The sequence below is a fragment of the Bos indicus x Bos taurus genome, chromosome 5, assembly GCF_003369695.1.
Source record: "Bos indicus x Bos taurus breed Angus x Brahman F1 hybrid chromosome 5, Bos_hybrid_MaternalHap_v2.0, whole genome shotgun sequence".
Taxonomy (NCBI): domain Eukaryota; kingdom Metazoa; phylum Chordata; class Mammalia; order Artiodactyla; family Bovidae; genus Bos; species Bos indicus x Bos taurus.
In genome coordinates, this window is record NC_040080.1 from 83,321,823 (window position 1) to 83,335,930 (window position 14,108).

Sequence of the window (14,108 nt, forward strand, 5' to 3'; positions counted from 1 at the left end):
ACTTGATTACTGCAATATCCTCTTAACCTTCCTTGCTTCTGCCCTTCTGCTAGCGTTGCAGGATTCCTTACAACAATCCGAGTGATATCTTTAAAAAACAGGCTGATCAGGTAGGTCACTCCTACGTTCAAAATCCTACAGTGGCTTCCAGTGCTGAAGTTATAGCCAAAGCCATTATTGTGTCTTACAATGTCCTACATGTTGAAGCGGGTTCACCATGAATCTAAAATAGCTTAACTTTCAATCTCTCACTTACAAAGTCCCTTTCAAAGACCTTGAAGGAAACCTAGAAGCTTTTCACTAGCTTCACCAAGAAGCTCCCCTTGTGAAATCTCCAGGTCCCACAACCTGGATTCACCTACATCATAGGATCTAGCCTCCCATAGATGTTTACTTCATCTCCTTCTACCCTCTCACCCTGCTCACAGCAATTGTACTTGTACAGGGATGAGTTATAATGCCCCAGCACCACTGTAGCATCAGTGAAGGAGGTGCTCAAATATATACATTATAAATGAATGAACAAATGAATAAACAAACCCACATTAGGGGCAAATTGAGACTTCATCCTCCAGAGTTACTGATGTGAAACAAGAACCAGAGTCTCCTCTTAGCAGTCAGCTCTTTTCTCCACTTATTCAATTTAAGCTCACCCCAGAACATGGAGCAGGGAAAATTTGCACACATATTTCACCACCGAACTCTTCTTGCGTCCCTTCTTCATTCTTCTTCTAGCACACCACAAGACAGACATGCTTATTATTTATTGACCCTACATCATATATTTTCTCCTTCCTGCTGAATGCTATAAATGGAGTCCCCTAGGGCTAGTAGTGAATGTATTACTATAGTAAAAGAGAAAGAATTCAGAAATTTCTTCCATTTTCTTGTGGCACAAATTTAAAAGTCATAACCTGAATAATCATCTTGGTCTTTCTATTTGGATTCTCTCCATCACCAAAATAAAAAACTGAGAAGTGGTCAGGAAATCCAAATTTGCTAGCATGTATGCAAAATTATTGAATACCATGACAGCAGAAAAAAATGAACTGACTGAAAATTCTAGACAGTGTTACACTAAGAACAAAATTATTAGTTCTCTTACTTGTACCATAGCTTGTATTTTAGTTATTAATATCTCAGTCCTCTACTCATTCTGTATATTTCAACACAAAGTTCAGCTACTAATCTGTTAATGTCAGAAATATTCTCTTCATTCTGTATTTATCAGTTGTTGGCATTTTCCTTTGCCAGTGCTCATAGGCACCAAACAATTTTTATAACACCAGTATTATAACTGCCCATCTTGTGTTTCTGCAGTGTCCCCTCTCTAACATTTATTCACCTAACTTCTCACAACAGTCCCCGATTTCTCTTCAGGTATCTATCCCCATCTATTCACTTAGTCAATAGTTCCAGTTACACTCACCGGACCCTACCAGCCGACTGATGTGGCTGATTACATCTCTGTCTCCCAATAACAGCAATTAATTCAGACCAAGGTCAGGCCAAAGGACATAATCAGACCCCATATCAGGATCTTTGTTTGACCTACTTGAGGAGATGACTCTCAGTATCTACAGGATCAGTGCTGAGGTAAAGCCCAAACCCCTAATCCAGTTTGTACTGACCTCCATGAACATTCCCCTGTTTACCTCCCCAGTATTAGATCATCCTGCTTCTGTATGGAATACTTTTCATCATCTCCCTGTCTAATCCCTACTCTTCTTCTAGGTTTCAGATAATGAGCTATTTTTTCCATTAAGCTTCTACAACTTTCATATCTGAGTTAGACTGTCTTTGTATGATGCCCCAAATCATCTTCTAAATGAACCTCATCTTTCATACCTATCTGTAAGCAGTACAGTTATTTTAGTACTAACAATTTCTCAACTATTTACATGGCATGTATTATAAGCATAACATAGTATTAGTTGCTGTGAGGAATATAAAAATGAAATAAAATATAACCCTTTAGTTTAAGGAGCATAAACAAAGAATCTTAAAACTGAGATGTAGGATAACAGAGCACATAAGAAATTTTAAAACAATACAAGATAGTGTTAATTATGTGCAGAATAAATACAGCAGCCCCTAAATCGTGAATATTACAGAGCCAGAAATTCAAAAGTCCATGATCTTAATCTGACAAAATCATGGGCAGGTATGTTAACCATAGGAGAATGAGTAGGATGCTAATTATAAGTAAAATGAATAGCAACTTTTAGTAGAGTAAGAAACTATACTAAGATATAGTTAGTAAAAGAGCTAAAAACTAATAATTCCATTCACATTTTTATCTCTATAAGTGAAGAGCATCTTAAATATCTAAATAAACATATTTACAGCAAAGGGATTTTTTTAGAAATTTGAGGAGATACCTCTCCCTGTAGAGAAAACATTAAGGAGAAATTTCTTTAAAGAACAAGTGACTAAGAATATGAAAGAAGCCAAAGGAAACATATGGTGGAGACAGAGCACTGAAGAACAAGTACTGCTACAATAAAGGGTAAATGGAGATGTATTCAATTCTAGCAGTGAGGCTTATATTATGGTCAAGGTAAAACACATAGAAAACAATCAAGTTGCAAAGTGACTAAGAACACTACATAAGAAATTTCAAAACAGGAAGTGTATCAATCTGAAACAAAGACAGAAAAATTCTTAATGGAGGTGGAAGAGAAACACAGACTCACAGTGCATTTCAAAGAAGGATTAACAATTTCAGTCTCACCTCAACAGAGATTTGATGAACACATAAACCAGAACAAGTTGACATCAGAATGCCTAGCAACAAAAAAAAAGCTGTAATTTTACAGCGAGAGATAAGCAAACCTTTAACAGAAACATAAGAAGTGGTTTGACACTATTATGTTTAAGACACAGGTGTAGTTTACTCTTCAATTAGGGGTTATAATTATGATTGTTTCTTTTATACCTCGAGAAGCACAATTCTCCCCATCATTCCCAAGTTAGTACAAAGACAACATCAAGAAAAAGACTACGCTTCAAAACTAGAAGAATGGATCATTATTCCTACCAGAAAAACATTCTCTAGTTTAAAGACAGAGTATGAAATATATAATCCCAATACAGAGGAAGGAAGATTTTTAAAAACTGTTAAATTTTTAAGAGTGGGTAGTCCTCTGGTAGTCCTTCCTGGAAAGAACTGTTGTTACCACAGTTAAAATATGAAGGATCACAGTGACTTTCCATGATACATATTTTCAAAATGCACCTATCAGACTGGTTAAACATATCCTCTGGTTCCCAGCATGTGGGTTCCCTTCTTCATATCCCATTTAAAACACAATTCACCCAACGGGAATCATTAACTTCATTACAAGTAAAACTAGATAATATAAGAATTCACAAATAAAATAGGATTTCAAAGTTCTAGGAACTGCCACAGACATAATAATGACAACACAAAGTAAGTATCAAAAATGGCAGACTGATCCTTCTCTTTGGAATGAATTATTGAATACACGCACATTTCAATATTATAGCAAGCAAAACACACAATTGGCAAAATAGGTCAGCTAATAAAATAATGCTATATGCATAGAACAAATAATTGTCACACTACTACTAGGTCTTCCCCTCACAGAAAACATGTATGAGCCAAGGATGATTACAGCTCAGAATTACTCTAAGGAACAGTGACACATGACTATAAGGAGTGCTTTGAAAAGTACAGATCCATCCATATATATGTATATGTATATATATATATATATATATATATATATATATATATATATATATGGGCTTCCCTGGGAGCTCAGCAGTAAAGAATCTGCCTGCCAATGTAGAAAACACGGGTTTGATCCCTGGGTTGGGAAGATCCCCTGGAGAAGGAAATAGCAACCCACTCCAGTATTCTTGCTTGGGAAATCCCATGGACACAGGAGCCTGGCGAGCTACAGTCCATAGGGTCACAAAAAGTCAGACACGACTGAGTGACTAAACAACAACAAGATATATATATATATATAGATATATTCTATTCCATAGCATTCACAGTCTCAAAATCTTAATAGGTTGGTCAAATTTCACAGTTTGGGATTTTTCTTTTCTTGGGATGAAACTGAACTTAAGAACATTGCTAGTATAATAAGATGAAGAATAGCCACTTAAGCAAATAAACTACTTTTATGAACTTTAGAATGCTGATTAACAAGTCAAAAAAGAAAACCTAAAGGTTGAAGCAAATAATCTGTTATTCAAATATAAATTAATCTTTTCTAGTTAACTGAACAGGACTTTAAAAAGTAATACTTGTTAAGTTTGCATCGTATAGCATATGCTTAATTTCAACAGAAATTTGAACACCAAAAACATACAGGCTTCTTTTGGGGAGTGCAGGTAAAACGGGATATGGAAGAGAGAGTAACTTTGGATTCAGACGTATTGAATCTAAGATACCCTGGGACATCCAAGAAAACACTGGCATCCGGCAGTTGTAACCCTGAGATTTCATCTTAGGACAAGCTGAAGATGAACATGTTTCAGTTCTGTATCATTTAAATTAGTAGCTAAAAATTAGAGAAGTACAAAGAAAATCACATAGACTATGTAAGAAGTGGTATAAAGCGGTGGCCAAGAGGTGCACTTTTAAAAAATATTCAACTTAGAAGATGGGAATAGCAATAACAGCCACGAAGAGAAATGGGAAGAAAGGTAAGAAAGAAAAGGACACTGAGAAGAGAGAGACAGAGTAGTGATGGCAGAACGGGAATAAGGAAGGAACACAGACCAGCTCTGATCTGCCTTGAAGAGTGAGTAATGGCAGAACCACGCTTAGCAGAATCCAGAGGGTTATTTTCATTCCTATCAATCTTTTCAGGATTTCCCTCCCCCTTGGGTTTTAATTTTGTTACTGTGTGGTTGTTTGTTCCTCTCATGGGTTTTATGAGCTTATTTGGCCATTTCCACTGGATTTTACTTCTAATATGCCTGATATCTACCTGGAAACCTGGCATCTACAATGGCTACGGTTCAGCTACCAAACATAATTCATATGGCCACATGATGAAATCTGATGTAAAAAAAAATTTAATCCATCAAGACTGAAGCGACTATGAATTACAGCATTTTAGAATTTTAAATAAATTTAAATCAAGAGAAATATGGGGAAAAAATAGCTTTTCCTTTTCCAATTAATTCTTTTGGTTCGTAAGTTAAAGCTTTAGGCCTACCTAAGTGAAGAATTCTCCTCATGTTTTTAGAATATATAAGATCCTGCAAGTATTACAGAACAGCGGTGTGTGAACTGGGGACGAAGAAAAAAACCTTTGATAACATTTTACTAATGACATTTACAACTCTCCATTTTACTAACAGGATGATGATTAGCAGCTAATTATTTAGGCCATTAATTGTTGCCTTTTTAGTGATTAAAAATATATATGTTAATTATACCTAAAAATGTAGATAATTTAAGAATTGAAAAGAATGATACTACTTTAGCATTTTAGTAGATAAACATTTTGGGAAAATATATCATGATTAAAAGAAAACTAAAACTCATAGCTTTCTATTTGCTTGCTATTTGTAGTTTTTATAACAAATCTAATTTAGTACAAGGTTTTTTTTGTTGTTGTTGTTTTTTGTTTTTTTAAACAAAAGGGTCTGGCTTTTCTTGAACCATTCTCTTTCTGATAATGAACAGATTGTGAATGCAAAACCCTGCATATCATTATGTGAAACATTTACGCATTCAGAGTGTCTACTTGGTGGCTTTCTTCTTAAGAAGCTAAACAATTCATTAAACAAGCTGCTCGTGAATGGTGGATCAGAACAAGCATAAGCTGCCTTCCGTAGAATTCTATTGTGGAGCTGTACCCATTTGTGTTTTCTTTGAAGCCATAAAAATGAAACCCTTATGCTCATATTAAAAGCATAAGAAAGGCATCTATTATGTCAATAGATTTAAAACACGGCCTTAGACACACTGAGAACCACTCCAAAATGGCACTCATATAATAGCAAAGGTTAAGAAGTGCATTCCCAGGGAAAACCTTCAAAGGCCTACATATCATTATATCCCAAAACAGATGGCAATGCACTGTTTGGAACCATAGTTCACGGACACCTACAATCTCAAATAAATCCTTTCTAATCCCACTCTTGTCTAGATTTTATACTTTGATGGTAAGTGCAGGTGCTTTTCACCATTCTTCATAGAGTGACATAAAATTATATGATGAAGATTCATGTATATTAGAAGGACTCAGCTCTTAATACAACTTCTATGCAATATACAAGTATTCTACTAGCAACAGACTTACAGTTTATAGAAATCATCAATTCCTAAGTTCTAAACCATGAATAATCTTCATTAGTTTGAATTTTATAGGGAAAAAAAAGAGGAACATACTTCTCTCATATATTGCTGGAAATAAAAATTGATTAAAAAAAAACACTTTGCAAAATAATGTGGAATTCTCTAGTAACAATGTGTATACTCTGGATGGACTCAAACACAGAGATGAGGATGAGAATTTTCACTGAAGCATTTTTTATAGTAGCAAAACACGGCAAATAACCCATAAGTTCACTGACAGGAAGATGGATATGTGAACTGTGATATATACCCCGCAATGAAAATGAACAGCTGCTACATGTACCAACATGGCCAACCCTTAGAAACAATGCTGAGCAAAAAAAGTCCCAGAAAACTATCTGAAATATTTCCTTTATACAAATTTAAAAGTATGTAAAGTTGAGCAACATGTTATTGTTACTAAGGTTCAGTTTTTTCAGTCATTTGAATTTTGCTGAGAAAAATCATACTACTATCACTAACAGATTAAAGTAAAAAATTTCTGATTCTTTGTTACAAATCTCAAATACAGTGGACTCTGAACACAGGTTAGAATTGCACAGGTCCACTTTTATGTGAGTTTTTCTCACTAAATACTTACTACAGTACTATGCAATTTATGATTGGTTGAATCCATGGATGCAGAACTGCATATAAGGAGCATTAACTGTAAAGTTATACACGAATTTTCAACTGGGCAGGGGATCAGTAACCCTCATGTTTTTCAAAGGCTAACTCTACTGAATACTTTTTTGAATGTAAACTTAATGTACAACAAAATTGCCTATAGATAAATTTCTAATGGATCCCTCGGGTCAAGAAAATTTGTTTAAAATATCACATATATCAAAATTTAAAGAAAATACATAAATTCTAAACTAAAAAAGATAAAAATAATATTACAGTTTTACCATAAAAAGTTTTACTTCACAGTTTACCTGAAACATCACAAGGCTTGTGAGACTGCAGAAAATAGTTCCTCTTTAATTCCTGTCTGTATATAAGATGTGGCTTGTTATGATCATCTTCATGTTCACTCCCATCTGCCTTCATTATAGGTTCTAAGAAATATTCACCATCATGTGCTTTAAATGTTCCCATCTGGAAATAAAGAAAATAAAAATTAATTTTCTTCTGTCACTAAGTAGAAAAAGTGTTGTGCTGTCCCACAGGTTAAAATGAGGACACAGAACAAGATAGCCAGGAGTTCATTCACTAAAGTCATCAACTGAACATAATGTTTCCTTTCCTAGCTCATGTCTTCTTCTTATGTATAAAGTCACGGAGAATGAATAATATGCCAATAAACAGAGTTGAAATGACAGGGATTTCAGCTAGAAAGAATAGCATAGGCAACAGCATCAAAATGGCCAAAAGCTTAGCACATTCTAGAAGTGAGAAAGCCTGTTTGGCTTCGTCTATGTAAGGTAATAGTGTGAGACAAGTCTTAAAAGGAAGGCTGCTGCTGCTGCTGCTAAATTGCTTCAGTCACGTCCAACTCTGTGTGACCCCATAGACGGCAGCCCACCAGACTCCCCCGTCCCTGGGATTCTCCAGGCAAGAACACTGGAGTGGGTTGCCGTTTCCTTCTCCAATGCATGAAAGTGAAAAGTGAAAGTGAAGTCGCTCAGTCGTGTCCAACTCTTAGCGACCCCATGGACTGCAGCCCACCAGGCTCCTCCGTCCGTGGGATTTTCCAGGCAAGAGTACTGGAGTGGGGTGCCATTGCCTTCTCCAAAAAGGAAGGCTAGGGTCAGATAAAAGATCTCGAGTGTGATACTAGCAATCTAAAATTTGTGAGAAGTTGACAGCCATTGAAGAGTTTTCACAAAGACCTGTCACCTGAACTCCAGAATGCAATATCCAACTTGCTTTTTGACATCTCCACTTAGATCAACAGTAGCATTCTCAACCTCAAATGTCCAAAGCCAAACTCTTTATTTTCAGTCCAAACTGCTATTCTTCAGTGCTCTCTCTTTCAATAAATGGCAACAGTATTATTCAGGTTGCTTCAGACAAAAGCCTTTGAGAAAAATGAAGGATGGCTCTCTCTCAAATCTCACATTCAATTCATCTGCAAATCTAAATGGCTCAACCTTCAAGATATAATTGAAATCCAACCACTTCTCCCAAATTTTACCACTATATCCATGAACTAATCTAACTTTCTCTCCTTCCTGAACTACATCAATAGCCCTCTACAGTCTCTACAGAGGAGCCACAATAATTTGTCTTTAGTCGAGATCATGTTGCTCTCAAAAAAGAACAAAAACAAAAAAAGTATTATAACTTTTCAAATCACTCAGTAAGATACAAATTCCTTATCATGGTCCACAATGTCCTGCATGATCTGCCCACTCCTTTCCACCACCCCATCCCTCCAAACACACAGACAACCAAGAGCTCTGACTTCATCTTCTGCTCTTCCACTTTGGCTCATTCTAGAGCTCCAATCCTGATGTCTTTGCTATTCTTTTTTTTTTTTTTTAAACTTTACAATATTGTATTGGTTTTGCCAAATATGACAAGTATTCTCCTAGCTCAGGACCTATGTCTTACTAAACCTGCCTCAAGCACTTTTCCCAGCTGGCTCCCTCTATGACTTGTTTCAGGTCCCTGCTCAACACTCATGACTCTATGTATTAAAATGCTACCCAGCCTCCTATGTCTATCCCCACTATCCAGTTTCATTTTTCTCCATAATGCTTATCACTACCTGATAGATTATTACTTATATGTGTTACTTCTCTGACACCATTCACCAAAATGTAAGTCCATGAGAATAGAGCTTTGTCTGTCTTCTCTGCATGCTTGTCATGCCTACCACATAGCATATTGGACAATATATATTAAAGGAATGAATAATACTGTAGGCAATAAAATTTAATCTAGTGACACTGTGTGTTAAAATACTAGAATTTATAAGGTAGAAGCTATAGCCCAGAAGGGAGGTAACAAAACCTAAATTATGGTGACAGTGATGGTACAGCAGCTGGAAGAGAAAGATTACATGATGTCAGTGCCTAAGGAGAGCAGAAAAGCAGACAGTGAGAGGAAGAATTTATGACAGAGATAATTTTCTGGGAAAATATTATTTATCAAAATGACTTCAGAAATGGTAAAAATCCAACAAACCTCTTTACTACCAAATAATAGAAAAAGACACCAGAGTTACATCATAGAAACTCCTGGCCTGGATAATTTCATAGAGGAATCCCACCAAACCTAGCAAGAGCAGATAATTCCACTGTTATTTTCACCGTTTCAGAATATGAAAAAAAAACACTAGTTATTTTTATGAATAGTGTAAACACATGGTAAAACCTAGTTAAGACAGCACAAAAGCAAAACAACTACAAAAAAAAACAAAACAAATATAGGACAAGTTCACATGTGACTATCAAGCTAAAATCCTAAATTATATAAACAAACAAAAGTCAGTAACTCCATCTGAAAATGACCAGATGGAGTTTATCATAAGAATATAACTATGGTTCAACATTTGAAATCTTAATTCATCATAGCTACTTACACAAATGTGAAAAAAAAAATCACAAGCTTTTTGAAAAAAGTCAACATTCTTGATTTTAAAAACATCAATAAAATATAAATAGACAGATGCTCCCTAAACAAGATAAATTCTATCACAGCCCAAAGACAGTATCATGAGCAACAAAGGCACTCCCACTTAGGTCAGGAATATAAGGATGCCCAGTATCACCTGTTCTAGATAACAGAATTAGATAAAAGATTAGAAACAAAAAATTAGAAGAGTTAAAACTGTCATCTTCATCAATGTACACCTTAACAAATAAGAATTGAAAAACTACTATAAAAACTAAGTGAATTTAGTGACAGAATATACAGATTAAATAGTATTCATATATATAAAAAACAATGAGAAGATACTATGGAAGAAGCAATTCAATTTACAAATGAAACATGACCCAGCAACACCACCACTGAGCATATACACCGAAAAAACCATAATCAAAAAAGACACACGTACCCCAGTGTTCATAGCAGCTCTACCTACAATGGTCAAGACATGGAAACAACCTAAATGTCCATCGGCAGATGAATGGATAAAGAAGACGTGGTACGTGTGTATAATGGAATATTATTCAGCCATAAAAAATGAATTTGAGTGAATTCTAGTGAGGTGGATGAACCTAGAGCCTGCTATGCAGAGTAAAGAAGTCAGAGAGAAACAAATACAGCGTATTAACACGTATGTACGGAATCTAGAAAAATGGTATTCATGAACCCATTTGCAGGGAAGGAATGGAGATACAGATGTAGAGAATGGTCTTGTAGACATAGTGGGGGAGGGAAATAGATCTCTTTCTCCAGTTTGGTGAGGCTAAATCACAGAGGACAGGCATTTATCATTATCTCAGTAGCTAATTCTGAAATATACAGCAGATATCATTCATATACATTCATCATTGATTTCCACCTACCAATAACTCTGAGGCAAGTTATTATTATCCTTACTTTACAGGTGAGACAAAGGAGTAACAGTAAAAGCACCTTGTCCAGGTCTTACACCTGGTAAGTAACAGGATCAAGGTGCGAACCCAGGTAGCCTGGCTCCATAGTTTGTGCCTTAATACAGTACACTGTGTTAGTGATCGGACACCAATTCTGGTAAACCCAAAAAACAGCTGACAAATATTTAAAGAGCAGGCAGAGGTCGAGGGACTAGACATACAGAGGTGAATGTGACAAAATTTCCGCTTTCAAAGAATTCACACTTATAAGGGAAAAGACAGATTTAAAAAATGCAATATGCCTGGTGGTAATAGGTGCAATAAAGAAAAAATGAGGCAGGGAGACAGAATCCCAGAGATGGAGGCACTCTGGGCTGAGGCTGGAATAATGAGGAGGTAGCCATGGAAAACTCTGGGAGAACACTGCAAACAGAAGAGCAGTGACTGAAAGGCCCAGTAACGGGGAAAAGCTTGGCAGGTTCAAGCGACAGAGAAGAGTGAGGCTGAAGATTTGCAAACAAGGGATACACAGCAGAAGCTCAACAGGCAGGAGCCTGCTGTACTCATTACATTTGACAGTGAAAAGCACTCATCATGCCTCCAAAGACAAATATATACGTTTACCTACATGTAAAACTTGGCAAATTTCCACTTAGAAAAGCATATTTCTGGGAAGAGCCAATTCAGAAATGAATTACTGAATTATGGATGCTATGACAACTACAGTTTTAGTGAATGAGGCTTCATTTCCATTTCTTAATTGTAAATATCCTTAAATTATTTAGGGATAATAACTTTCAAATTGTTGCTTTAAATTTCATTATTAATAACGTATTTAAATCATTATTTTAACCGAATAGTCACTCAAAGCTATTTAAATGACTCAGGTAATTATAGTCATAAATTCTTCTCTACATTCATAATTATTACCACACAAAAGTAGCCAAGTCTTTACTATTTCTACAGTTCCAAAATCTAAACCATTGCCTGAGACATGGCAGGCACTCAACACATATTTACAGAAATAAACATTTTTGTAACATGGTAATGTACCTGATTTCCCCACACCATATACACATTACTGATCTTTTTTTTTTTCTCTAATATTTTTAAGTTACAATAGTTTAGAGACTTGGCTGAGATTAGCATGATTTCTTTCAATGTTAAAAATTTAAATGTTCAGGCATTCTTGGTAACATAATGTGCAAATATATTAGGAATACACATTTTAAAGGCTTAATATAAAGGAAATTTCATCAGATATATAGACATTCTATAGAGTAGAAAAGATATATAGATATCTTTTCTTAGTATATTATATGTATGCTTCTTAGTATATTATATTCTAGCATATTTCATTCATTCTACCAGTGCTTTTTTCAAACACAACTACAAATCACTTATTTTCAATGCATACCAGAATTCTAGCTTTATTTGCCTTCCCAGAAAAATAATTAACTATACTTAGAAGTAACAGACTATTTCTGAAACATGAGTAAAGGGACCCATAATGAAAAATCACTTTCTGCCTATTTTAAAAAGCATGCTGAGGAGGGAAAATGTGATAGCATCCTGGTAAAAGATACAAATAGACATGAGGAGGCTTGTTACTCATCCCCAAAATGTTTTGAATAATGTCACATTTTTCCCAAGCAATGCTGAAAATATCCATATCTTGGAAACTTTTTTATATTCAGTGGTAATGTTCAAATAAACCCACACACAGGTCCAACTTTCATTCTCATATGAAAGGTGAATATGGTTGTATCAAGTCCATTAATACCTCCTGGAGTCATGCAGCTGCTGCTGCTGCTGCTGCGGCTGTCACTTCAGTCGTGTCCGACTCTGTGCAATCCCATAGATGGCGGCCCATCAGGCTCCCCCATCCCTGGCATTCTCCAGGCAAGAACACTGGAGTGGGTTGCCATTTCCTTCTCCAATGCATGAAAGTGAAAAGTGAAAGTGAAGTCGCTGGGTCTTGTCCGACTCTTAGCAACCCCAGGGACTGTGGCCCACCAGGCTCCTCTGTCCATGGAATTCTCCAGGCAAGAATACTGGAGTGGGGTGCCATTCCCTTCTCCAGGGGATCTTCCCAACCCAGGGATTGAACCCAGTCTCCTGCATTGCGGGCTGTTTTCTTACCAACTGGGCCACTAGGAAAGACCCTATAATACTACCCTGCTAATAATAATACTTTTATAACTCAAAAGTCTTTTCTTCAACAAAATTTCATGTTTTAAAAGAATTAGTTCAAGAAAAAAATAATTGTCCTCAAAGGGGTTTACCTGTATTTATCAGTGAAAGAAGTATTTTGCTTCCAACAATTTTCCTAAAAACCACTCCACTGCAGAGGACTTTCTGCACAAATAATAAAAATATTAGAGCTTTGCCTAAAGGCTCCTAATGAAGCACTTATTTTTTTTTTTAACTTGGAAAGGAACCTGGTAAGGCATTGGAACAGGTGGCTCATAGAATTATATTTAGAGCATGCCATATTTTTAGCCACTGCCTCTGTACAGAGAGTCACTGCAACTTGATTCATGAGAAATGCCAATCAAATTCCAAACTCTTCCTTTTGATGACTATTAAAAGCAGAATAATTAGCCTTCACTTGAGCAAGGGGTTCCAAATTTCTTGAAGCAATAATCTGCTACTTGCCACACTGTTTTGAAAGGCAGTAAGTGATTATACAGTAAGTTCTAATTTGCTCTCATAGGCTAAAATTATATGTTTAGAGGATTTTCATACAATTGTTTTTCCAAAATGTTTCTATTTCACTATTGTGACATTCATTCATGCATACTTTTTTCTAATAACATGGCAAGCACATGTACTGTGGCCACAAACAATAATGTATTCTCAGATTTTATTAAAGGGTAAAAAACAAGCACAAAATATAAACCATTTGGACTCTTTTCCCAAAAACTTACAGCTAATCACATTAACATTGGCAACTACAGAACTACTTTAAATTGCAGTACTATTGAACAAGACAATTAGAGCCAATATTGAGAATATATTTTAGTAACAAATACCTCCCAACTATTAATAAAATCGGATTTTTATTTAAGGATTGAAACACTGGTAATTAATATCATGAAGTCAAAATGTTTAGTTTCTCAATCTTTAATTATTAAGTCATATGAAAATCACTTTGACACTATTTGTAATAAGGAAGTCTGAATCCTCACTTTGCACTCATGGAATCTTGCGCAAGCCACTTCATATCTCAAACCTCATTTCCACAACTTATAAAACAAACAAATAATTCTATCTATCTAACCTCC

The 14,108-nt window shown here is 35.6% G+C and overlaps 1 protein-coding gene across 2 annotated transcripts in view; it reads right to left on the minus strand.

The window, feature by feature from the left end:
• ADAMTS20 (ADAM metallopeptidase with thrombospondin type 1 motif 20) overlaps positions 1-14,108 on the minus strand; it is a 217,418-nt gene that overhangs the window by 187,887 nt on the left and 15,423 nt on the right. For both annotated transcript variants that reach the window (XM_027542621.1, XM_027542620.1), the window contains exon 3: positions 7,267-7,429. In XM_027542621.1, the coding sequence (XP_027398422.1) occupies positions 7,267-7,429 (163 nt within the window). The remainder of the gene's footprint in view (positions 1-7,266; positions 7,430-14,108) is intronic.